At 45.4% G+C, this 24,819-nt stretch overlaps 1 protein-coding gene across 1 annotated transcript in view; it reads left to right on the plus strand.

Moving 5' to 3' along the window:
- The window catches only part of TSPAN32 (tetraspanin 32), a gene marked incomplete at its 5' end in the record, with an annotated part of 36,130 nt that extends 12,199 nt beyond the window's left edge, over positions 1-23,931 (plus strand). Inside the window, 5 exon segments of the mRNA XM_033063029.2 lie at positions 6,186-6,260; positions 18,642-18,743; positions 20,213-20,305; positions 22,378-22,461; positions 23,836-23,931. Of these exon segments, the coding sequence (XP_032918920.2) occupies positions 6,186-6,260; positions 18,642-18,743; positions 20,213-20,305; positions 22,378-22,461; positions 23,836-23,931 (450 nt within the window).
- Between the last annotated feature and the right edge of the window lie 888 nt (positions 23,932-24,819).

Here is a 24,819-nt window from a genome sequence, read left to right on the forward strand (position 1 = left end):
GTGCGTATCCATACCTGCGGGGACTGGCTGGGAGGGGCTTTTGGTCACCTGGAGCTGGGCCCGTTAATGTGTGGTGCTGGGGACTCTGTGGCTTTATGTCTGGGAGAATGCACACCTGGGCAAGGAAGTCCTGTTGTTCCACCTTGTGCTGCAAGGAGACATTTTTGAAAAAGCGTGACCTTGCAGAGCTCTTTGGGCTGAGGATTGCATCATTCTGTGCCTGGTTTCTTTTGCCAAGGTCCTGTGTCTGCAGCTCTCAGGGGGAAGGTGTTTATCTGCCAAGCAACTATCGTGATGACAATTCCCAGGGTATTTTTTTTTCTCCTCATCAAGTCAACATATGGTTTGTGTGGGGAAACCTTAGCAGTGTAATTTTGAGTCTCACATGCTTCGCCTGACTTGTGACAGCAAAATTAACCCCTCTTTTTCCGACATCACTGCAAACATCCATACAAAGCATGGCAGCAGGCGTAGGGGATTTGGGCAGGACCCTGGATTTCAGCCTACAAGGAGAGGGTGGAGAAGTAGCATTCTCCTCTCCATCAGCTTGTCTGGGCCTGGACCATGTTGGCAGTAGTAAACTGCACTGTGAGCTAAGCTCCATTTCAAAACAGAGCCTGCATGTGAGGCTTAGCCTGCACAGAGCAGCTTCCAGCCTTAGAGCTGGAGGGATGAGTGGTAAAGTGCTGCTCACTGCATGTTTTCTCAAGTGAAGGGCAGGAGTTAACAGGTAGGTTGTTGAGCATGAAATCTTGCTTAATATGAAATAATTGCATTACTGTCATACACTAACTTTAAAGAGATTTATCTAATCTGTGTAATTGGGGGAAATCATACTGATGGAAGAAATGAGGAGCTGACACCTGAAAATGCACTGATATTAATGTTTTCACCTTCTTAATACACCATCTTCCTCTCTCTGTTTGAGATACCCAAAGGGGCCTGAGTTCCCATGAATTAAGCAGAATATGTGTAACTCTCTTTTTTGCTGAAGTGTCTTTAATGTGTGCCTTCAATTACCACGTCTAAACCAACAGATGGGTACCTACAGACCAGTGGAGAACGTCATGGCTGCCTGAGGATGCAGCCAAACTTCTCTACAATGTTTATTTGTTGCCTTACTCTCTGGTATAGTTTGGGGCATGCCACTCCATAGAACAGGCTGTTAAAGTTCTCACTGTTTCCTGAAGCTACAGTCAGAGTGCCAACACATACTGAGTGAACTCCAGAGCCGCTGTCCAAGGAGCACTGTCCAAGGGACACACGGTGCTGCTCTCCCTCCCACTGTAACATGGGTGATCCTTTCCTCCAGCCACCCTAGTCTGGCTGGTTTGGGGCATCACAGCCAAGCTTTGCCCGCCAAAGCCATTTTATTTTTGTGGCTCCTGGTGCATCCATCCACTGGCTTGTCTTTTGCTTCTGCACTTTGGGTTCTCTGGGGGATGCGGCCGTCTGCATTTTGGGCCCTTGTTTGTAGGGAAGTGACGGCAAGGCTGCCTTGCGGGGAGCAGAGGAAAGGTGCGAGGCGCCTTCCCCGCAGCTGTGGCGCTGCTCCGGGCAGGGATAACGGGATGCTCTCCCGATTAATTTAGGCTCGGTTCCCGCCGGCTCGGTGCCGGGCCGTGGGGCAGCAGAGGAGAGGGCGGCTCCAGCCGCGCGGGGCCGCTCCAGCGCCGCGCTCCAGCGCGCACATTGAATCTCCGGTCTGCCAATGAAGAAGCGAAAGCGGGGAGAGCCCGCCCTGACGGCTGCAGAGAGGTGTAATCGCGGGCAGGAGTGGGGTTTGGCCCTGTGGGGCTCCAACACTGGTCAGTGTGTTGTCCAGCCCTGCTGATCCCTGCTGTACTGTTGCTCACAGGAGCGATCAGCCCTGCTGCTTGGAGCTTCTTCTCCTTCTGCAATAGAGAGAATCTTTCATCTTCCCCTGCTATTGATTTTAAAGGACTTTCCCTCCCTGCATAGAGTGTATCTTATTTAGAAGACCATTTAATTCACTCTTTAATCAAAGAGGGAAAACACCAGACTATTTGCCTGACATCTGTGGCTGTCCAGGGAACCGAGCCATGCGTAGGGGATGTCTGCATCAATGTGGCTGGTCCACCACAATGCCCCTTGGTAAACCAGCCACTCGGGGGAAAAGCTGACAAGGATGCAGACTGGGCTTACAGGAGCATTTCTGTTGGATTATATATTGTCATGCTGCCTGGCAATCTGGAGGTCTGTGTGCCTGCAGAGGAGGAGTCTCTGGTATTTGCAGGCCTTACTGGTGCTGTTCTAATAACAGTAATGGGTGCACAGTGATCAGAAACCAGGACAGGTTAAAGTGGTTTAAGCACACAGGTCTCAGGAGTCTGTCTTCCTGCTGCATTAGCAGCATCACAAGGCCAGACTGATACCGCTGCACATCCAGTGCTGCTTGTGAGGAAGCTGGTTCCAAGAAAGTAATTGAGAACTTAAGGATAAAAATTGTGCTCTAAAATCCAAGAATATTTTACCCAAAGCTCTTCTTTAAACAGGGGGAATAGCAACAGGCTTATTAACTGTCCTCCAGCTCAGGCAAACCCTCCATTCTGGTGATCCATGGCCCATCATGCAGTCAGTCCTGAATGTAAATATCCTGCAGCTCTCACAGCCCCCGGAGGCTGTGTTGCTATTGAAGGGAGGAAAAGGAAGGAAAACAGCAGTATTCCTAGTGCTGTTTGCATAAACGAAAGACCCTGGTACTGTGAGGTTCAAAGCATCATGTGTTGTTACCTGGTCAGACAGAGAAAGGGAAGGAAAAGAAAAAATAGGGAGCAACATGCCAACCATAATATTCCAGCTGAAATTCTCACATCTGGACTTTACAGTCTAAAACCTGACTAGTATAGAGGAAAATTTGTGTTCAAGATGGAGCAGATGTTCCAAAAAAATCCAGTGGAAAAAGCCTCAGTGAATGCCCAATATAACCCAGTTTTTCATCTAGATTGATGAGCTTGTAGGGCCAGCACACAGCACAGGCTGTTTGCTTTATTATACCCAGGTGTGGACCAGTGTGTAGAGGGTCCTTAATATCACTGCAGCACACTTCAGCATCTTCCTTTCTAATTTAATCTGCCTCCTGTGCTCTCCCCCATGGTGCAACACTTCTGAGTGAGGCATCTGTGTGCCAGTGGCAGAGCTGGTGCTGAGGACAGATTCCTCTTTCAGACTGATGTCACTCTTGTTTGCTCTGCAGAAGGGCAGAAGCATTGCGTGCTTTTAGATGCTGGGTCAGGCAGGGAGGGACACAACCTGATGGATGCCATCTGAAGTTTGCCCCCCTTTCCCTGCCCCTGGGCTCTGCAGTCTGGCAGGGAGCTGGTCCTTGCAATGACCACAACAGCACCAAAAAGCAGCTGGAGCAGAGCAGGGCAGAAGTCAGCTCTTTCCCTGGAAGTGTGGGAGTTTGGCAGAACATAGCTACAGAGCACAGTGTGAGCTAAAGGATCTCTCCCTCACCCAAAGCAGCCCCTTTCACCCAAGAGGAAACATCAGAAAGGTGAATTAAAAGAAACACCAGCCAACAGACAGGGTGATGTTCCTGCGGATTCTGACAGGTCTGTGAAAGAGAAATTGTTCCTTGCAGCAAGGATGGAAGCAAGGTCATTCATAAAAGAGTAATTGATGTCTGCCTGGTGGCAGCCCTCCACGGGACTGATGTGGCTGTGTCTCACAAAGAGAGCAGGCAGCAGCCTGTGGGTGGCTCCAAGGAGCTCCAAGAGTCTGGGAGATGGTGAACCAGCATCAACCCTTCCACATTTTGTATGCAAACTGCATGTTGCCTTTTTTTTCCCCTCCAAATGTCTTCTAATGTAATTAGAAAGTTGCTCTTCCAAAAGCCTTTTGGCTGGGAAGGGAAAAAGCAGGCTATAATTCATTTATAGGATGTTCTCAGAGCCATGTAATTGCTGTGCATCAGCTGGATGGAGGGAGAGCTTCCCAAGGGGCTGTGTCTCGGTATTCCCAGAGAAACCAGGCAGAAATAAAGGGAGAGCTGATACTGCAGGACTGAGATGTGGGGTGAAGCTGATGAAGGGAAGAGGAGAAGGAGGATTTTTATCTGCTGGGGGTTCTGGCCCCAGAGAGATGTTTTAAGTGCTGGAGCTGGTGGGGAAGGAAGGGAGAGCACAGGGGAAGAAATCTGGGTTGTGACTGGCATCCTGTTGTTCACGGTCTCCAGGTTCATGGTGGGTCACCTGAATTATAACTTTAAAGGAATGATATGCAGAAGAGTGGTCACATTGCTATCAGTGCTGGTTTTCCCACCTAATTTTCTTTTTTTAAAAATTTTCTTGTCTTTGGACTTGATGTTGGTGAAAATGCTGTTTGTTTGGTGGGGAAATTGTTGGAGGCAGTGCAAAATGTGGAGTCTGGTTCTACTGAGGAGCAATCTGACATGCCTGTGTAACCTCACCTCCTCCCTCCAGTTTGTGCTGTACCTGCAGGGTTGAACCCCCCACTCCAGCTGGGTTTTGGTCTGAGATATCTTGCCCTGCGAGCTCTTCCACATCTTCATGACTTGTAACCACCTTGTCATGTCAGTGTTTGATCAGACTTTTCCTCTCATCTTCTTGAGGGTCTTGGGTAATCTCATTTTAGCTCCTAGCAAGGCAACGAGTGATCTCATCAGCTATATGGCCAGGCAGCTGCCAAAAAAATAAATGAAAGGAAAGACTGGACATACATAATTTAAGATTTTTCGTAAGAGCTGTACCAGGGTTTTCCCCAGTGTCTAATGCAGAGCCTGAAACAAGGCAGCCTCAAAAAAAGTGGTGAATGCCAGTGGCAGTCTTGTTCCAAGTGCAAAGTCCCCAGGCAGCTGGGGAGAAACAGAGCAGATGGACAACAGCCAGCAAAGGATTTTACTGGCACATTCACTTTCATTTCCAGGATTTGAAGTAGTACACTTTCTTTTCTTGCTGCTTATGCATGAGACTGGAGCTTTTTTATTAATTTTTATTTTTTAAACTATATCTTTTAAGCAATTTCTTTTGTGAAGCAGAACTGGTAGAATCAATGTTCTTCTTCTTCTCTTAAGCTTGAGTTCAGTAAAATTTCATGAAATATTTGAACTTTTCCAAGTTTTTTCAACTATATGATACAATTAAAATAGTCATAGAAAAAAAATTAGAAATCAAATTTAAGTGCAGTCAGCTGGGTAGATTTCTCACATAATGTTGTGTTGAAAGAGGCACAGTTTCTTGGAAAAACTTGTAAGGGCATTAATTTTCAACCGATACTTGTTCATCATCTTTTTATTCATCTCCAAGACTAAGCTGTGCATTCATATTGGATGAGCCCATTTAGCCTTCAAACACTTTACAGACACTTTTCCCTTCCTTTTTTTTTTTTTTAATGTGAACAAGATCATTTGGTCCAGCTGTCACAGCAGGCGAGTGCTTTTTATATCAGGGTGTGTGGGTTTTTTTATCCAGATTTGTTCAAATAAAAACACAAAGCATGTAACTTCCAGTTCTGCAAGCCTAGGGAAGAAGACCAAAGTCAAGCCATGTCCTGCATCATTGCTGTTATTGTTTAGACATGTCAGGGTCAGTTTCTGGCCTTGATTATATTTCTGTCATCCTGTTGTCTAACTAGGATAGTGCTGATCTAAGGAAGGCAGCTTGGCTGTGCAGCTGCTCACAGAATAAGTCCAGCTCCTCTTCCAGGTTGATTTCTATCTCTGTCCCAGTTATTTGTTTCTTTATGGGCCATTCATGTGGGTTTTCCCCTCTTTGAAGCCAATAGCCAAGTTTTAAATGCAGGGGATTGTATCCCACGAGTAAGGAAATGCTATTCTGGGGCACAGTCCTGCAGCAGAAGGGAAGTATACTGTAAATATAATGTTTTATATCTCCTTTTCTTTGTCCAAGAGGAATTTGAGCAGAATAGATTAACTGCTCTGCAGGAAGCTGCCTGGGTTTTTGGTCAAACTCTTCAATTGGCCACAGTGTAATAAGAGGGCTCCTGATGGAGAACCACATTATTGTCCATCTAATTTCTTTTAAGTAACTGACATTATGAGGGATATTAAAAGAAGGTGATGTTTAAACTTTAATGAAACTTGCTCAAACAAGCATATTAAATATGTTCTGATTGTGTTTGCAAATGGGTATTTTTCTCCCCGGGCTGTAACTGTTGGTATTTTTCCTTTTTATCATCAGGGATTTTTCTGTTTTGCTCTGGCTTTTTGTGGATTGGTCACAGCTGCCTGCTGGAGATACACACACAGCACGGAGGTAAGTGTTGGCTGCTAGGAAATACCACCAGCATCTCGTCAGAGATTTTTTTATAGCAACCATTTCTGCCATAAAAGGGACATCTGGTGTTAATTAAGCCATGCACATTGAGGTCTATCAGATCCATGCTCTGTTTCATCCGTCCTTTGGAAGAACAGGGTCACCTTCACCAGCTGCCTCTTCAGTGGGATCATCTGAAGGGAGAAGTCCATGGAAAACCTCATGCAGGGCAAATGCTTTGTGCTGAAGGCAAAGCAATATGCAAGTCTCCTGAGCTTTGGGATTTTTTTTTTTAGGGGATGTTTGTTTTGTTTGTTTTGTTTTGTTTTATTTTAAATGGGATGCTTGACTTTTCAAAAGTAATTTCCAGCTGATTCTAATTCCTGCTAACATCAGTTGGGAGCCTCTATTAGAAGGCAGTGGCAGGTTGTTCTCCTGGCAGTGGCCAGGAGAAGCACCCAGGAGATGTGTTTATTAACATGCAGCAGTGGTATGTGAAAAACACAAGGGTGAAAAATGGTGTGTTTTGGGTTACTATCATGCTGGACCAGAAAGAGAAGATTGTAGGAGGCTGAATTTGGGAGAAAGTTGGGGTTTGAATTGTTAACCCAGAGCCTGCTGGTGCTGTGGTAGATGGGTGGTGTGGGAGATGCAAGGTGCTGGCTAAGTTGGTCTTTATTCCCCTTTTTGCATCTCTGCACTCAAAAAATATAAAATTTAAGAGGCTTGGGAGTCTAAAAAAATTCATGTTATCTTTCTTTTGAAAGCAGAACACTGGTATTTTTGGCAAGAACCTAAATAATTCAGAGAAGTGCTTAGAATTTTGATAGGTGTTTCATGGAGTGGCTCAATCTTTGCCTCTATTTTGCTCCTCCCCAGCCCTGGGCATGTGCCATCTCCTGCAATGTTCTGGGCACCAATGAGGATGTAACGTGAAAACATCATCCCAGTGAATTAGGGATTGATGCTGCCAGCTCATCTTTTAAGGGTTACATGTATTGGAGGTGATCAAAGGGTGTCAGAAGGCTGGCCTTGAGGTTTCCTTCTGTGATGGAAGAGCACAACTCTATCAAGAGACTCAGTCCATACTAGGACTGTGGCAATTGCTTTTGCAGGCACACCCTGTCCTGTGCATAAATTAAAGCCCAGTCCTTCTGAAAGTGGAAGTCAAGGTTAAGGTGAGGGATGAGGTCCTTTTTCTCTAGAAAGTTTTCCCAGAGCTGGCCAGTGCCCACAGTAGTTGAAAATCCTTTGAAATGTGCAGGTGGCTATACCGGACCAGGCTAAAGTTGTTGGCCAAGGTAGGAGCTGTTGGCCCAGGAGACTTTTGTCTGACCTGCTGTTAGCCAAGGTAGCAGCATAAAAACCCAGGGAGCACAAAGCAATGCTTTTTTAGATGCCAGCAGCTTGTAGCCCAGGTCTCTGCTGGTGGCACCTGCTGGTGCCTTTGCCTTTAGTGTTCTCCCTGGGCTTCTCCTCTGTGAATTTGTCCAGCTGCTGTGGAAATGTTAGGATGAGTGCAGATGGCACAACAGCATCTTTTATCTGTACACTAAACTGGCTGAAGTGGATTCAATCAGAGCTGAGACATCCATGAAAAATATGTCTTTCCACAACCTCTTTATTTTCTTTTTCTTCCTATTGTTTCAGGCAAAACTATCAACATTTATTACATTCCCACTAACACTTTAATATGGAAATAATTTGGTTTTCACCAATGACACAGAAGGGAGCACACTTTCCTCCTTCTTCTGCAGATGTTAAATTGTAGATTGAAGCAAAGGCCATGTCAGTAAAGGAGAAATGGCACCAGAAACTATCTGGTTGGCATTGTGAAATTGTGTTTTCTAAACAGACTATTTAGTTTTACTGTTAATCCACATATATGGTGTAGGGCATAAAAAGACTGCAAGAAAAAGGTTGTATGTTGGGTTGTGTAATACAGGGATGTGCCATACAAAAAACATTTTGCTGAAAATATTTAAAGGAGTATTGCTTTGTATATCTCTTTGTATAATCACTACATCTGGTTTTACTTCAAATTATTTTCATGGGGTTTTGAGTGCCCTGCCCACAAATGCACCCATGGTTATGGTTAGCTTTGGTAATTGGTTGGGTTTCTGTAAGCAAAACAGCTTCCGCTAGGCAAAATTAGGGGGTTCGGTAAAAGGCTGACTTTCTGGGCAAAGAAAACCAGCAGTGTTTCTGACAACAGAAAAAAAATACCACTAGAGACCATGTTGTGTTTCTCTGCTTCCTAAAATCCAAGGAAAAGCAGGGAATATAAATGAGGAAGATATAATTAGAAGTGTCACTTACAGAGCATATGGAAATTTAGTTTCAACTGAAAAGTAACCTGTCTCACTAGAGAGAGAAATGCAGATGTGGGAGAAAAATACAGGTGACAGAAAGAAATGCAGATGTGTCTGCCCCTCCAGGACAGGAACACAGTGATACAGAGAATTGAATGAAGCAGGAAGAACACTTCTTAAGTCTCATTATAGAGCTGGTTGTTTGCTTGTCTTTCTCAAAATAAAGAACCAAACTCAAGCAGGTTTCCTCTGCTGCCTACTGCATGTCAGCACTCTCAAAAATAGTTAATTGTGGTAGTCTGGGAGGCGGGAAATCAAGCCCAGCCAAGTGGGTGGGTGTGTTGTAAGCATGATGGGATGTACACAGCTATCAAGAAAGGAATGGAACTGAGGATGTGAAACTAAATAGGGATGAATATGGCCATTACATGTGCCTAAATCACTAGGAGCACTGAGGGGTACTGCCGCCACATTCATGGCTAGAACAAAAATTTGAATTTTTCCTATGAAAAATACATTAACTTTCCAGTGGAATGCCAGACAGAAAATTAGGCTGTTCATTTTGGAAATGCCAGCTGGGAGCTGGTGTCAGTAGTTCCTGTCCTCTCCCTCCCTGCTGGCAAGGTGCCGAACACAGGCAGCACTGAAAACAGAGTCCTTCCCTCCCTTTGCAAGCTAAGGATGGGAGGTCTGCCCTGCACTAATCCACGGAGGATGCTTCAGTGGTTTACTCCTGTTGGGGAAAAAAATTATATTTGAAAAAAGAAATCTACATTTTCTTCATTTAGCAGACCCCTCTTACAGCAAATCATCTGAAACTGTAAACCCCAATATTTAGTTGAAAAATTGTTTTGATGGTTATTACTAAGAGACAATAGGTGGAAATGCTGTTTGAACATGATGAAAATGAGATTTTTGCCTGTGTGGCTCTTTCAGGGCTTTTTTACAGTACTCCTGCAGAGAAGCTGGGCAGGGAGAAAGGAAGAGATATTTGTAAATATTTTATATTCTCAGACCTGGGCACTGTAAACAAAATGAATCTTCTCATTTCCCATTCTTTTCTGCTTTCATGACCTTCTGTAGCTTCTGGATGAATTCTTTCAGACAGATGTCGAATGTTTTAATTTCAAGTTATCCGCATTCCAGATGGACTCGATGTCACTATAGTCTGTTTTCCCAAAGTGATGTAGGCCAGACCTGCAGCAGTCATGAACTTGAGATTTATCACGCTTTATCCTAAAAGATTGCATCCTAGTTGCTCCTCCTCTTGGTGGGAGATGTGGTCTTGGTCGGGGAGTGTTGCAAACCTGTCTGAGGAAGGACAGTGGCGCAATCAAAGCAAACGAGACACTGACGTGCATGGCATGGGGAGGGGATGGGATGACCTCTACACAAGGTCTTTGCTGGAACTGCTGTGGTAACCACAGAAATCACGAGATTTTCGGATGGTTGTCAGCCACATTAGGATGTCTTGGTTCCTGAAGCTGAAGAGCTGTCTTGTTTTCCAAAGTTATTTTTATGGCAGCTCCTTTCCCACAAACTGCTGCCTGTTTAAGTGAGGTCCCTCTGTCATTCACAGCATGGCCAAAAAGAGCAGGGATGTGGAATGCAGAGAGGGATGCAGGAGAGACATGCCACATCTAGCACAGCTGCTGGGGAGGGCTTCTGCTCTCCATCTTCCTTTCTCTCCTCACCCATTAACTGCTGCTTTACAAATCTGTCTGCAGAGGCTGGAGCAAAGCTGTACTTGCAGCTGCCATAGAGAAGATTTGGTACCCTTACTAACCAACACAAAACAGAATCATTAAGGTTACAAAACACTTCTAAGATCATTAAGTCAAACCTTTGACTGTCAACTAGATCAGAGCACTTAGTGCCATGTCCAGTTATTTCCTGAACGCTTCCAGGGACAGTGACTCCACCACCTCCATGGGCAGCCCATTCCAATGCCTGACCACCCCTTCAGTGAAGAAATTCTTCCTGATGTCCAACATGAACCTGGAACAGCTTGAGGCTCTTATGCTATCACTTGTTGCCTAAAGTGATGAGATGAACCTCCACCATGCTACAAGCTCCTTTCAGGTAGTTACAGAGAGCAATAAGGTCTGCCCTGAGTCTCCTTTTCTCCAGGGTAAACTACCCCCAGCTCCGTCTGAGTGGATTTCCTCTCCAGATTCTTTCCCCAGCTCTATTGCCCTTCTCTGGACATGCTCCAGTACTTCAATGTCTTTCTTGCAGTGAGGGGCCCAGAACTGGGCACAGGAATCAAGGCGTGGCCCCAGCAGTACCCAGTGCAGAGGGACAATCCCTGCCCTAGCCTTGCTGGCCACACTATTGCTGATCCAGGCCAGGAAGCCCTTGGCCTTCTTGGTCACCTGGGCACTGCTGGCTCATTGTCAGCTCTTACCCAGCACCCCCAGGTCCTTTTCCACTGAGCCCCTTTCCAGGCACTCTTAATTAAGGCTGTAGTGCTGCATGAGGTTGCTGACCTCACTTGACCGAAGGGCAGGACCTGGCACTTCACCTTGCCGAACCTGAGGTTTGGGTTATGTTGTGGGCCCTGCAGTGAAAGAGGCCAGAGGATTTCTATTCCACATCACCTTCTGCTGTTCCCTTTCTCTGCAGCAGTTGAGCTGGTTCTTCCAGCAACCCTGTGGCCCTGGCCCCAATGAGCCAGGATGGTAGGGTGGGTCAGTGACACTAAAATTGCTGCAACATAAAAGGACTTTTGCAACAGAATGAGCATTTTAATTACAGAGATTCATTCACAGGTAAAAGCAAAAAACTGATTAAATTACAATTCCCCAACTCAGGAATTTGAAACTGGTGCAAATAGCTGTCCAGATTTCTGTAAAGGCCTGATTCGCCATGTCCTCTGAATGAAGAAGTTGCTTGGATTTGCACTAGCTGCAATGATACAGTGATCTCTTAATTATTTAGTGGTTTCTCAGATTGCTGGGTGGTTTCAAAATGAGTTTCAGCCATGGCTTTTGGCACCACATGAGTGGAAAGGCATTAGGCCCTCTGTGCTGCACTGCTTGTACTTCAAGAATAAATGCAAGGATTTAGCTTTTTATGGGAGGGAATGAATACAAGGCATTTGTCTACATCCTGATTCTCCTGTAGCCTTGCTCTGCTTCCTTCAGAGGAACTTGTCTGCTCTCCCCTCCTCATGCTGGGAGGTGGAAACGGAGTCATCCATGCTTTGTTAGCAAGCAAGGTGGTACCTTTTGAGATGGTGATTTTCTGACTTGTTAGAAAGCTTGGGGTACACAGCTGGAGTGAGTTTCAGCTGTTAAATAACAAACATTGCCACATCTGGGTCTTGTTCTTGAGCAATGCACCTTCCCTCCTCCCTTCTCTGCATATGTAATCAGCGCTGGTCTTCTGTCTGTGGGTCTCCCTCCCAAGCAGCACCTTTGCAAAGCCAGAGACAGCATTGCCTGGGTCTCCAGGAGGGAAATATCTCTTACCATGCATAAAACCAGCACATGCACCTTGTTTCTGCAGGTATGTAAGGAACAGCCCATCACTTCCCAGTTAATTTTGTAAGTGGGACTCTAGAGGTCCTTTCTCTGTGGATTTCCTAAGGTAGGTTTGTGTCTGCCATTGCTGCCTCTGGTGTGTGTTGGGGCGAAGTCTTGCAGGGATTTAAATGCAGGCTTAAATCCTAGAGAATTTAATGGGACTTAAACAAAAGCTGAAGGTGTGTTCAGGTGTTTTCTGAAACCAGGTCTGGAAGCACATGGTCAGGCTCTTTTTAGGTTTTAGATCAGGATTATAGCCCTTCACTAGGGTGTTCTAAGAGCATTTACAAGAATCAGTGATGTTGCTGTGAAAATGCTGTGAACTATCTGACATGCTCCTCGCTCTTGCTGTTAATCTAGGAGGCACAATTGCTTTAAAAGCACTAAGCTTTTCCCAGTCTCTGAACTTCATGGGAAAAAAAAATGGGGGGAAACCCCTCCCTCTTCCTTAACGTTTTTAAATACTGTGCCTCTTTCCCAGTGTTTATGTTCTCACCACTCAGCAACAGCCCACTCCCCCCAGCGAGACACTGCTGTCCTTTGTCTGAGCCTCCACACAGGCATTTGCACTCAAGGGTTCTATAATTTATGGCTGCCCTGGCGTTGAACCCACATGGCCCCATTTCTGCTTTTTTCTGTGGCAGAGCTGGAGCTCCCATCTACAGCAGTGTCAGCTGTGTCACCTGAGGCCACTCAGATGGTTGCTGCAGCACATCCAACCTTCATGCACCTGTAGGATGCTCGCCACACCAGGACAGCCACCACCCACTCTGAGATGACAGGGCTGCCCTGGGACTGGCTCTATTGCTGATACCACTGTTTTATAAGCTAAGGCTGCCTTCAGTGCTTTCTCTTGGGAAGCAGTCTTGTCTGACACTGTTTTCAAGTGCTACAGGTGAAAGCATAGGGATGACTGAGATAATTTGACCAAAATTTTGGGGAGAGGGTGTTCACAAATTGCTAGGTTGTGTGTTTTGAAAGACAGGAGCACAAAGGGTCAGTGTGGGCCCTTGGCAGCCTGTTGGCTTTGCAGTTCTGTTATAAAATGGACTGAAATTTTGACGATTTTTAAAACAAAACCAACAAACAAAGAACAAACATAAAAAGCTAATCCAAAAAAATCCAAGAGGACCTTGACATATTGGTGACATTCACAGGTGTGCAGCCACAGATCTGGAGGATTTAGAGGGGAAAAAATCCTTGTTGATATTGATTAACTACCTGCCTGGGTTTTCTGCACTTCCCTATAAAGCATCTGGTGCTCTGTCACAGACACAGAGCAATGCTGCATTTGAGTAGCACAGAGGTGGCCTCTGGGTTGGCTGAGCATGAGCCTTTAAAGTCCCCCTGCCCATGGGCCAAGAGAGATGTATGGCACCCACACAGCTAGAATCTGCTGTTCTTTTGGGGGTGTGGAGATAGGAAATGAGGAGGTGAGCAGTGTAACAGCTCAGCACTTGCTCATGTTTTATGTGTTTTGTGCATGAACAGGATGGAAGTGCTGAGGCTGAAGAGAGTTTTTACTTTTTCTGAATTTTTTTAGAAAGTTCTGCAGCAGTTTTTGGTCTGTCTCCTTCTGTGTATATAGCAGAAAGTAGAGGGAATTCCATATAGATTGGCTTGGGGGTTTTTTAATGTATGTATGTATAGATAGATACAAATTCTGTATGTATATACAGATCTGTGGGGGGAAAAAGAAAGTGAAAACCATTTGGCTAAAAGCCTCATCTGGATCTTGTGGCATCAGTGGTGTCCAGTGACCACAGCCAGTCATGTGGAGGAACAGCACCTTCTTATCTTGTGCCATTTTCCACAGGAGACCTCAAAGGCTGCTCTGATTTGCAGCCCTGGCTGGATTTCTGCATCTGGGGATGACTGGCTAGAGGAAGAGGAGCTGACATGCAGTGAAGGAGACAAAAACGTTCAGCAAGCTGCAATGACTGTGTTAGATGGGGCTTGGTCGAGCATGGATGGGGGAAGCTCATCTCACCATGTGGTGGGAGTTGCTCTGTAACCTGGCAAATGCCCCCAGACTGGCCTTCCCTCCTCTGCTGCACTGCAGTTGCATCATTGCTTTGCACAAACCCAAGCTGTTGCTTCTGCTCCCACCCGTTTCTGACGCACTGTGAACGCATGCATTTCTGCAGACTGGGGAGGAAAAGGAAGACACAGTCAGCAAAATGCAGAAGTGTTTTTCTTCCCAGAACATGGAATAGTTTTGACTGAGTTCACTTCTTTATTCAAGTTTCACTTCTCAACTGACTGGTTTGCAGTTCATAACTGAGTGTGGGGGTCTGCAGTAGTCACCTCTAGAGGGACATTTCTGAGTGAGGCTGCTGAGTGAATCCTCTGTGGTGATGCTAAAAGAACATGATGTGCTGAGGTTGCAGTTTTTCCTGAGCCTGCACTGCATCTGCTCAGTTTGTTTCCTCAAAGGCACAAAGACCCACAGGAGAGGAGGATACTCCTCCTGTTTCCCATGCTTGTCTTCCTCCTCTGCCATGTCAAGATTATTCCTGTTTATTGGAAAGGAGGAAGGTGGGTTTGTCTTCGAGGCAACCTTGACATCTCCTTTCACTGTATTCTCCTTGAGCTTTGCCAAGAGATTTTTACCCAACAGCAGTTTCAAAGGTGGTTCACTAAGACTCAGACCATTGTTCTTGGCACAAGTCTACATTAGTTCTCACCTAAGCAACACTTCCAGGTTGCCTAGACACAGACATTCACTGGCAGTAGCATTGGGATTCATTGGCACCTTTGACTTGCAAAGGCATCAGGAACTGCAGGCAGACCTTGTCTCATCTTTCTGTTCCAAGTCCAGTTATAGGTAAAAATTATGCTGATAAATAACCTAAGTCAAAAATGTCAGTTTTTCTCTTGGAGGTAAGGGGGAAATCTGCTTTAGTTTTAATAGTCAAGGGCAAGAACTCTAATTGCGTAGAGTACAGGTCTTCCTGCAGTCATATATTCTGCTTCTTGGGGCGATAAGGGATTTAGAGGATGATAAACAATCTCAAAATTCCTTTTTTCTTTTACTTAAGGTGAAAAATGGTACTTACTGAGTCAGTTGGAGTCATCTGCATCAATTTCAGTGGTGATTTTCCATTTGTTGTATCCAGCAACCCATCAGTATAATTCCTAAATGAATATTTCATTAAGGAATGCAGACACAAGTGGGAGGCAGCAATTATTTACCTGATTTAGAGCTGAAACATTTCACCCAGCTTCTTCCAGGAAAACAATTACTGTAAGGTGCGACCTCCATATCACTCAAGCTGGAGATTTTTCTTCACCAAAGCCCAGCTGGTGCTTTATCTTCAGCTTTTGCTGTTTCTTACTGATGGGCACTGTGGACTCAGTCTTCTTCCAAGGGAGAGCTTTGTCGAGCAGAACTCCTCCAGCAGTGGATCACTAGGACTTGACTGTTAAGCTTATGTGAGGGAGGAGTGAAAGACCTTGCAAAAAACAGATGGGCTTTCTCTTCTCTAGCTGTACCTGCCCATTGTGTGCTAAGTACTGTTTAAGTGATGGGGCACATCTCTATCTTAAAGCACATTATTAACAGTATCAGTGTAAACACTCAAACTCAACAGTCAGCCTGTTGCTTAAACATGAGAGAAGGCACCCTGATTATTTTTAATATTTTTTCCCCAACAACCAGTGTAAGATACAGAAAAAGAAAATTGTCTTGAGGCAATGGACTCAAAGTTGCACAGGAGGGGAGTGTGTGATGGGAATCTGTTGAGGATGGCAACTGAGTACAGAGTAGTGCTGCAGTCCAACTCTTCGCTGTTAGGAGTTGGATCAATGAAAAATATGGGGATGAACTTCTGTTGCCAATAAGTCATGAAACTACCTGGTGACTGTGTCATGCTTTCAGGTTTTAATTTTTACATCATCAGGCATGCATGAGTGAGCACTGTGTTTTGGGCTGGATAGATGCTCTGGTTTGGCTGCTGCTCTAAGTATAAACATAACCCCATCCCAGGCAGCTAAGTGAGATGTTTTACCCTCCTTTGTCTTCTCTTACTAAACCAGACCTCTTGTATGCTCTGTGGCACAGTCTTCTGCACAGAAGGAAACAGCCAGTGATAAATACTGAGATTTTCTACTGCCTATCTACCTCTGAAGTATTTAAATGAGAAAGCTGTCTGCAGTAGTCTTTGAAAACAGACCACTATGTTGTATGGAAACAGCAGCTTTTTCCTCCAAAATCAAATGATCCTAGCAAAAATCAGAAAGATGATGTGGCAAAACTACAAGCAATCCACTCTTTAAAAAATGGATTTAGAGTTTGATATTCCCTTACTAGGATCTGAATAGCCTATTCAGATAATGTCTGGATATAAATGCTAGATATAATTGCTAGATAGAAATGCTGAGAATGACTAATCAGCAAATTGTACTCTTAGGCTTGCCCAGACACACATTCTAAAAGGAAATTATTGCTATTAAACATTTTCTATTTAATGATTTGTGTTTTCAGCTCTTGGAGGCTGCTGGACAAAATGAGAATTAAAAAATCAGTAGATAACTGAGAAGTCAGCTCAAAAGCAAGCTCTGAAATGGTGCAGTTGAAATCTTTAGTACTCATTATGTACCTGGAGATTACCATCATCATTTCCATCACTGTAGCTGACTGTCTGTGAAATTATGACTGCTTGTGATTTCTTCAATTATTGTTTCCAAAAGCTAAAATATTTTCCAGCCACTGTTTTGTTATGGGCATCTTGTTCCTTCAATTCTTTCCTATCTGCTCTCATTCTTCAAACAGCTACCTCTCCCAGTATTTCCTGGCCCAGATTTCAAGAGACCTTTAGAAAGTAGTTAAACTTTTGGATTGCTTTCATCCCTTAAACCCTTGCTTGAACATAACCACTTCCTTGAACCCTTTTTTTTTCTTTTTAAGTCATCCAAATTTAGGTTTTTGGATGAAAGCTCAGCATCCTGACTCTCATGGTAAATGTGAAAAGACAAATATTGCATATGCAGCAATACCAAATACCAAAACACATATCTATGTTATCACGGCACAAAACAGTTTTTATTCCTACATCTTAGACTGGGATGAGGATATTCAAAAGGTAATAACCTCTTACATTAAGAAACCTGCTGCTCTGTTGTTCCTTTCTCCACAAGAGGAGCTCAAAAGATTATTCTTTTTTCATTATTCTTAATCCAATTCTTCAGTGGAAATGGATGTTCTTTTTATTGAATCCATTTATTTAATTGCTGTTTCTGGAAAGCTATTTCATAGCCACAAGAAGTTAGAAAAGCTTGGATCTTTCCCTCTTTATTGGGTTATAAGGTTTGCTGTGGGGAAGGTTGGTGCAGAAGTCATCTAGAAATCTGGTCTCACTGTTGCACCCACCCCACTTTATGCACTCTGATACACCAGGGGGACAAAAGGAGCATCCTCCTTCCTCACCTGTGTGGGACAGCTCAGTGTCACACATTTTCTATGGAGTATGTTTTTCTTGGCCCACAATACCTGAGCTCTGTCTGTCACTGGACACTCTTATGCCACATTGATAGCCATGGAAAATCTTTTGATGTGTGCCTTCAAACTCTATTCCTGGAAGCACAGAGCCAATCTGGATACAAATAATCTTCTCAACCCTCCCTCCCTAGTTACCACCCTCTGCTTGTGGCTTGTGTTTTGGACAACTGAGCAGGACACAGCACTATTGCAGTAATAGATGTTACCACCCTGAATGATTGTGGTTTCACCCCTGAGCAGAGAGTGATGGGGTTTTTTATTCCTTAGAGTAATTTCCAAGCGTGAACCCTCAGACTGAGGTGCAAAGCCTCACTGAGAGATGGCTCTGTTCCCAGAGACTTCCCTGTGTGGCCACCTGCTCTGCCTGTCTGTCCCATCGATTTTCCTCCTGAAAGACAAGCACTTACTGCAGGCCCACTCGGACCAGTGCTGCTGAGGAAGCAAGGGAAAATGAAAGGAAGAAATAAGGTTTTGACTCCAGGCACTGAAGGGAGCTGCCATATTTTGTTTGCTCGACACCCGAGTGGGAGTTGGCTGGGAGCTGTCAAGCTTTAGGTTCTCACACATTTGGTAAATATTTAGGGTCTGACTCACCACTGAATCACTCCCGTTATTTTTTTTTACTCTGTTCAGAGAAATGGCTCTACCACATAGATAACACTAACTCTCTGAGGTCCTCTCACCTTTGTATTTTAGCATCTCATGGTCATGTGTGCCTGTCCTCACAGTACCACCTTCAGGATGGGGAGATGGCATCAGCCCTGGCTGGCAGAGGGACTCAGAGGCACACTGGTCACAGGCACCCAAGTTCTTCTCTGACACGAAATCCAAAACTGGCCAAAAGCTCCAGCCATGAGCTGGTGAGACCCCGGCTCCTTAGTGCATGGTGGGTCACACACCAGCTCCTGCTGCTGCCTGGGGGTCATTTTAGTAGCTGCACTGCTATTGCTATACCAGGGAAAGCTCCTGTGAAAATCAAGAAGAGCACAATTCCCCTCAGAGACAACTGTGATCAGTGTTTTGTACGTGTTTTTCATTGCAGGTGGAAGACAGCATGATGGATGTGTATGACTTTGTGTACGAGGAGGTGAGGAGGAACACTTCCAGCTTCAGGAGGCACGAGCTGACTACCATTCATAAAGCAGTAAGTTGTCTTTCACCTGCAGGAGAAAACCTTACCCTGTGGCATCTTCCTAAGGGTTTTGGAAGGCTGGGGTTGACACCTGTGCTCTGTCTCGTGAATGCTGCAATGCCATTTTCCCTCAAGAGCTGAGTCCTCCAGCCTTCTGTGGAGCTTGTTCCTCCCTTCCTATTCTTCCTTTCTCAGGTCTGACCAACCAGATTATCAACAGGAAGAAAGGGTCACCTCTCTGAGCAACACTGTGGTGCAAGATCTACAAAGTTTCCACCCTGCAGCTGCCATAGTATTTTCTGCCTCAGCAGCTGCTGTGACTTGCTCCCTATCTGTGGTACAAGAGTGTGGATATGCACCTGGTCAAGCAGAGAGGAGGGGGCAGGAATTCCATGTAGTCCAGCAGTAGTATTTGCACATGGTTATTCCTATTTACCCTCATGTTTGAGTCTGAGGAGTACTGGAGGCTATGTGGCCTCTTACACAGCTGGAGACTGCTATCAGGCTCCCAAAAACCACTACCCAGGATGCTGTTGGCACAGGAATTTCTCTGTAGCTCAGCAGGTAGGCAAGGGTGGTTACCCAGAGCACAGGGAGGACACTTGCCCCCAAAGCCACAGGAGATGAGTGAGGATGTCCCCCACAGTGAGAAACTCCCGAGTCCCTGCTGAGTAAAGGAGATGCCATTCCCTTGCACAGCAGGGCTTGTTTGGGGAGTGAGTTCATGGCACTCAGCAAGGCTGGACGGGGAGGTCAGCTCTGCTCAGCTGTTTCCAGACACCTCCCACACAACTCCCTGTATCCTTCTGTGTTTTCTTAAATCATCATAACAAGTACTTTTCAAGGCTGTTTCTATTCGTGCTTCTCAAAACACAGAAGAGGGCAAAGGTTCCTCTTTGCAGTGGTGATGATGGCCCTCAGAGCCATGCCCAGGCATTGCTCTCAGGGTTGTGGAGCAGCACTCCCAGTCCCATTTGACCAGGAGAACCAGGCACAATGCTTGGCTTTACCAGTTACTTATTTTAGTTGCCACTTGAACTGATCCAGAAGCAGTCTTTCTACTCCTGTTATTTTTTTTTTTTTCCTTCTGCCAGAGCTCCAAACTCTCCAGTGCACCACAGCTGTAGGAAACCAGCTCCATGGTGGGTGTTGCTGGGGATCCTCTCAGCCCATATCACTGGAAACATGAGTCTGTGCATCCCTGGGCTTTCCAGAACAGCCACTGTGAGCATTAGTATGACCACAAAGGGAAGGCTTGGCCCCAGTCCAGGCAGCAGTCCTGGAGGAGCATGAGCATGTTTGAGGCCAGATCTGTCCACCTCTCCTGAATTTAGCCTGCATTGTTGTTTGCTCCTTGCCACCCTGGTTGGGTAGCCCTGCCTGGGGCACCAGGGGCTCGTTGCCAGCACCTCATTCTGCAGCAGCTGGCAGCAAGGGGCCAACCCTGGCAGGCAGCTGGCAAACTTCTCCCTCTCTTCCAGTTCCTGTGCTGTGGGAAGCACTCTCCTTTTGGGGACACAACCCATGTTGAGAACAAGACGTGCCCACACAGCCAAGTGAACGATGAAGGACAGGTAAGGGAAAGGTTTCTCCCATGCCATAGTGGGGTTGTGCCTCTACTTTTTAGCTGTGAAAACCTCACTGCTGCTAAAGTGTTAGTGAGAATTGTGCTTTTTCATGGTTTGGGGTTGAAACAGGTTGGGATTTGTTTTGTTGGGGTTTTGTTGTTTCAATAACACTGGACACAGTATGGGAGTAGTGTGTTCAGCTCTGAGGTCCAGCACAGGAAGGACATTGGTCTGCTGGAGCAAGTCTGGAGGAGGCCACCAATATGATCAGAGGGATGGTGCATCTCTCCTATGAGGAATGGCTGAAAGGATTGCTTTTGTTCAGTCAGGAAAAGAGATGGTGACCTAATTGTATCGTTCTGGAAAAGAAGAAAGCTGCAAGAAAGATGGAGAGAGACTTTTTGCAAGAGAGTGTAATGACAGGACAAGGGGGAATGTCTTGAAACTGGCAGTAGTTTTAGATTAAATATCAGGAAAAAAAATCTTCACTGTAAGGGTGGTGAGATGCTGGGACAGGTTGCCCAGGGAATTTATGAATTTCCCATCCCTGACAGTGTTCAAGGCCAGGCAGGATGGAGCTCTGAGCACCTGGTCTAGGGAAAGGTGTCCCTGCCCATGGCAGGGGGGTTGGAACTGGATGGGCTCTTTAAGGTCCCCTCTAACCCAAATCTCTCCATGATCCTGTGTATTAGGAAGAAGAGGCCTGGTGGATCAGCAGGTCTCAGACCCACAGATGCAGTTTCCTTCAAGTGCTCTAGAATGCTTGTGTTTGCAGTCTTTTGCTTCCCTCCAGCTTCCTGCTCATCTCCTGTGCTTGTAGAGAGCGATATACAGGCGTGTATCAGTGCACAAAAAAACTGCTTGACTTTTCCACATGACTCTAATTTCTGACACTTAAAATGTGTTCCAGTAAAAGCCAACATGGAATTTGCTGTAATTCATTTTTCCCTGGGGCATTAAATAGGTATTAAAATGAGCAGCTCATGAAGCAGGGTGATGATGCCCAGCAGTAGCTTCCTCAAGTACACTTCATTCCAGCTCTTTCAAGTAACTCAGTGAGGCTGCTGGAGAAGCCACCAGTATTACACCGCTGTGCACTGAAGCTACAACTTCATACTCTCTGAGCAAATCTATTGCACGATAATTTTCCTTCCACCAGAGCAGCTAAAGGCACCAGCAGCAATATATGGTGTTTCTAGGAAAAGCAAAACCACGCTGCTGCAGCGGTACAAACACGTTATCAGGCGAAGATGTCAGGTGCGAACAGCACAGGCGCACATCAGCCCGCATGGGCAGCGTTTCAAAGCACAGCCTCCAGGAACGTCACATCCCATCCCAGGGCAGGGTCGAGCTCGGCTCAAAGGAGCAGGAAGGGAGAGCAGGACAAAGCTGGGCATCATCTGGGCGACTCACTTATCCCACATAGTGGTCTGTGTTTCCCTCGCTTGGGAGCCGGGGAAGTGAGTGGGAGGATGTGTTTTGTAACACAGGAAACCACAGAGTTTGGTGGCAACACTACATTCACTCCTTGCTTTGAGCACTCTTTCCTTGCTCTGCAAATCCTTTCATCAAGGGTATGCTCTTGCGTTTCTGAAAAGGCTGTCTTGGCTATCACCTCGGGAATTTCTGTAGGGTCCTTGGCATGCTTAAGGCTAATGTATATTAATGCTTGCAGCACCTCGCAAAATCGAGCTGTTCATTAGTAACCTTGGGGAATGCATTTGGCATCACGGTGTGCTCTGCTTTTCTATCTTTCCATTTCCTACTTTCCATTTTTCAGTGGGTGAAAAGAAAAAAGCTTTTACATGAGCACACTTAAGCACGCATCCCCTGCAGTCCAAAATGCAGTGCACCAATAAAACCGTAGGCATGTTGGAGTAACAGAAAAGGTACCACAGTTGTCTGCCTTCCCAAGCTGCAGCGGCAACAGAAAAAGGGAGAACTTCTCAGCTGTGCAATGCTGCACCTCTTTCTTGCCTCCTTTTCCCTCTGAGGCTCTGGAAGTCCTGTTGTGGAGATGAAGCCACCCCACCAAGCTGCTGCTGTGCTGCAAGGGGTATTTGTTTCTCTCTTCCCAGGACTGCCTGCGAGAGATCCAGGACTTTCTGAAAAAGCACATGGACTTTGTCTTCTCACTCCTGGGCATCGCCATTGGCTTCACGGTAACACTGTCTGTCCTTTCACATTTTGGCCCTGAAAGGCAGGATCCAGTAAGGAAAAAGTATCCTAAAGTGGAGCTGGAGAAGGCCACTAATGAAATCCAACCTTCTTGTTTGCCCACCCACTGCTTGGCAGAGGTGTGTCACTGTAATTACCTGTACATAAGGGCTCTGAACATGTGGTAATGGGCACCAGAAAAGAGCATGTGCCAGGAGACCCCTTTCTCCACCATGAAGGCAGGTTTGATCTGCTGTGATATCTTCATGCTGTTCCCCAGTTGGGATGACCTTTCTTGACTCAAAGTCTATTTGGAGATTGTTTTATGCCTTGTGTCCACCTTGGCACAATTATGGATTAGAAGATTCTTCTCCATCTAAGTAAAACCCAGAGGAACAAACTATTTGTATTTTATACTGCGAGCAGTAAATTAGGAAAACAATCAGGCATTGCTACAGAGCTGCAAGTGTAAAGTCATATGTGAATATTTGGTATCACTTTCCAATTTTTCTCAAGTATAGGGAGAATTTCACTGCAGCTATATTCAGATAAAAAGAGGAGCACTTTTATAATAGATACACTTTTTTCACAGCTTGATGCTGTAGCCAGATAAGGCAGCTGTCTTTGAAGTGTGTGCTAGAGGAAATCTCATAGCACAGTTCACTATTGTGGTGGCTGGATGCAAGGGAAGCACGTAAAGAGGGTTAAAGCTGCTCTGATGTCACTGTCCCTCAGCCAACAATGACACATGTCCCCAAATCAGGCTGCAAGCAAAGGCACTGGCACATTAGGGCATACTTGAGGAAGAGCACATTGTTACAGCCCTCATTATCCTTCCCACAGCAGCCTTACCCTGGCTATGCTGCCTGCGTTAATCCTGATGTGTGATACACCAGGCAGAGTATCACAATAGAGAGGAAATACATTCTCTTCTGCAGTCAGAAGTGTTTAGGGTTGCCTCAGGGGTTTGTCTGTTTGTTTTTGTCGGGTTTTTTACTTAAAACAAGACAGAGGTGTTGTGTCTTTTTCTCCCCATGATATTTTTACAAAAGGCTACTATTATGAGAGAGATATGTTTATTTGCATAGAGGAATGTTCTGTGGCAGGAATGGAAATCTGAATTTCCTGGTTTCATCTTATTTCTATTTTTAAGGCCAGGTTTGAGCTGTGCTGTGCTAATTCCAATCACATGCTTTAACCATGTGTTGCTTTTTTTTAAACTCCCATGTCAGAAATGGTGTTCACCACTTCACTGAAAACCAGCTCTCTTCAGAAAAATGTGATAACAGGCAATATTTATGACTGCTTATTTGCACAGATGGAACATCATAATAAGTTACACACATAATTGTATGCCTGTCTTGTTTACTTCCTTTTAGGTTTATGGGATGATCCTAACTTCATTCCTCTGCTTCTCCATCCACTTCAGCAGCAACCTGTACCGGAAAGGCAAATACACCCTCTGAGAGAGGTAGAAACTTGATGCCTGGGCATCCCTACCAGGCAGAGCCAGCTCTTGGCACAGGAAGATGTCTGAAGTCACCTACAAAATACCCTGGGAAGGTATTGCATGGGATCAGGTGGTAGGATGTATGTCACACATTTCCCTTTCCTGCACTACTACCGGGCTCAGAGATGCAGATTCCCTTGATGGGAGACATAAGGGCTATGGCTCCACAAGAAGGACACAGAGTTCTTTACAACCAAGTGGAGAGAAAAGCACAGCAAAAATCACAGCATTAAACCAAACGTCTTTTGCTGTCATCTGAGCAGTTCCCTGTGACCCCCAAAGTGCAATGTTTCTAGGAAGATGGCTTTGGATCACAGCCCAGGATCAATGTTGCACTATCAGTAAATAACAGGAACTGTCACCACTGATAGGAAATGAACTCTCTCAACCTGGACACTTGCAATGATTAACTTGCAATGTTTCTGATCGTGCTGGGGTACATGGGCATCCAGTGACTGTCAGCTAGCCTTCCCATTTTCAAATGTTGCCAGGTTTATAGAATTTTTGGTAGAGATCAGGACAAAAAGTCAGAAAATAGGGACTGAGATTTGAAACAACTGACCAACAGAAGGACATATTTCTCTGTTATTCCTCCTTGCTAATGCAGTACAACATTGTTTTTAATTCTTAGGATTTACTCTCCTAAATCTTGATGCCACACTGATTCCACAGGAGCTTGTTAAGCCACACCTTGACTGCTGTGTCTAATTCTGGGCCCCTCAATTTAAGAAAGAAGTTGAGATATATTCAGATATATTCAGAGAAGGGCCCGAAGGCTGATGAGGGGTCTGGAACACAAGCCCTTGCAAAAGTGGCTGAGGGAACTGGGGATATTCACCTGGAAAAAAAGGAG

The sequence above is a fragment of the Catharus ustulatus genome, chromosome 6 (genome assembly GCF_009819885.2).
Source record: "Catharus ustulatus isolate bCatUst1 chromosome 6, bCatUst1.pri.v2, whole genome shotgun sequence".
Classification (NCBI taxonomy): domain Eukaryota; kingdom Metazoa; phylum Chordata; class Aves; order Passeriformes; family Turdidae; genus Catharus; species Catharus ustulatus.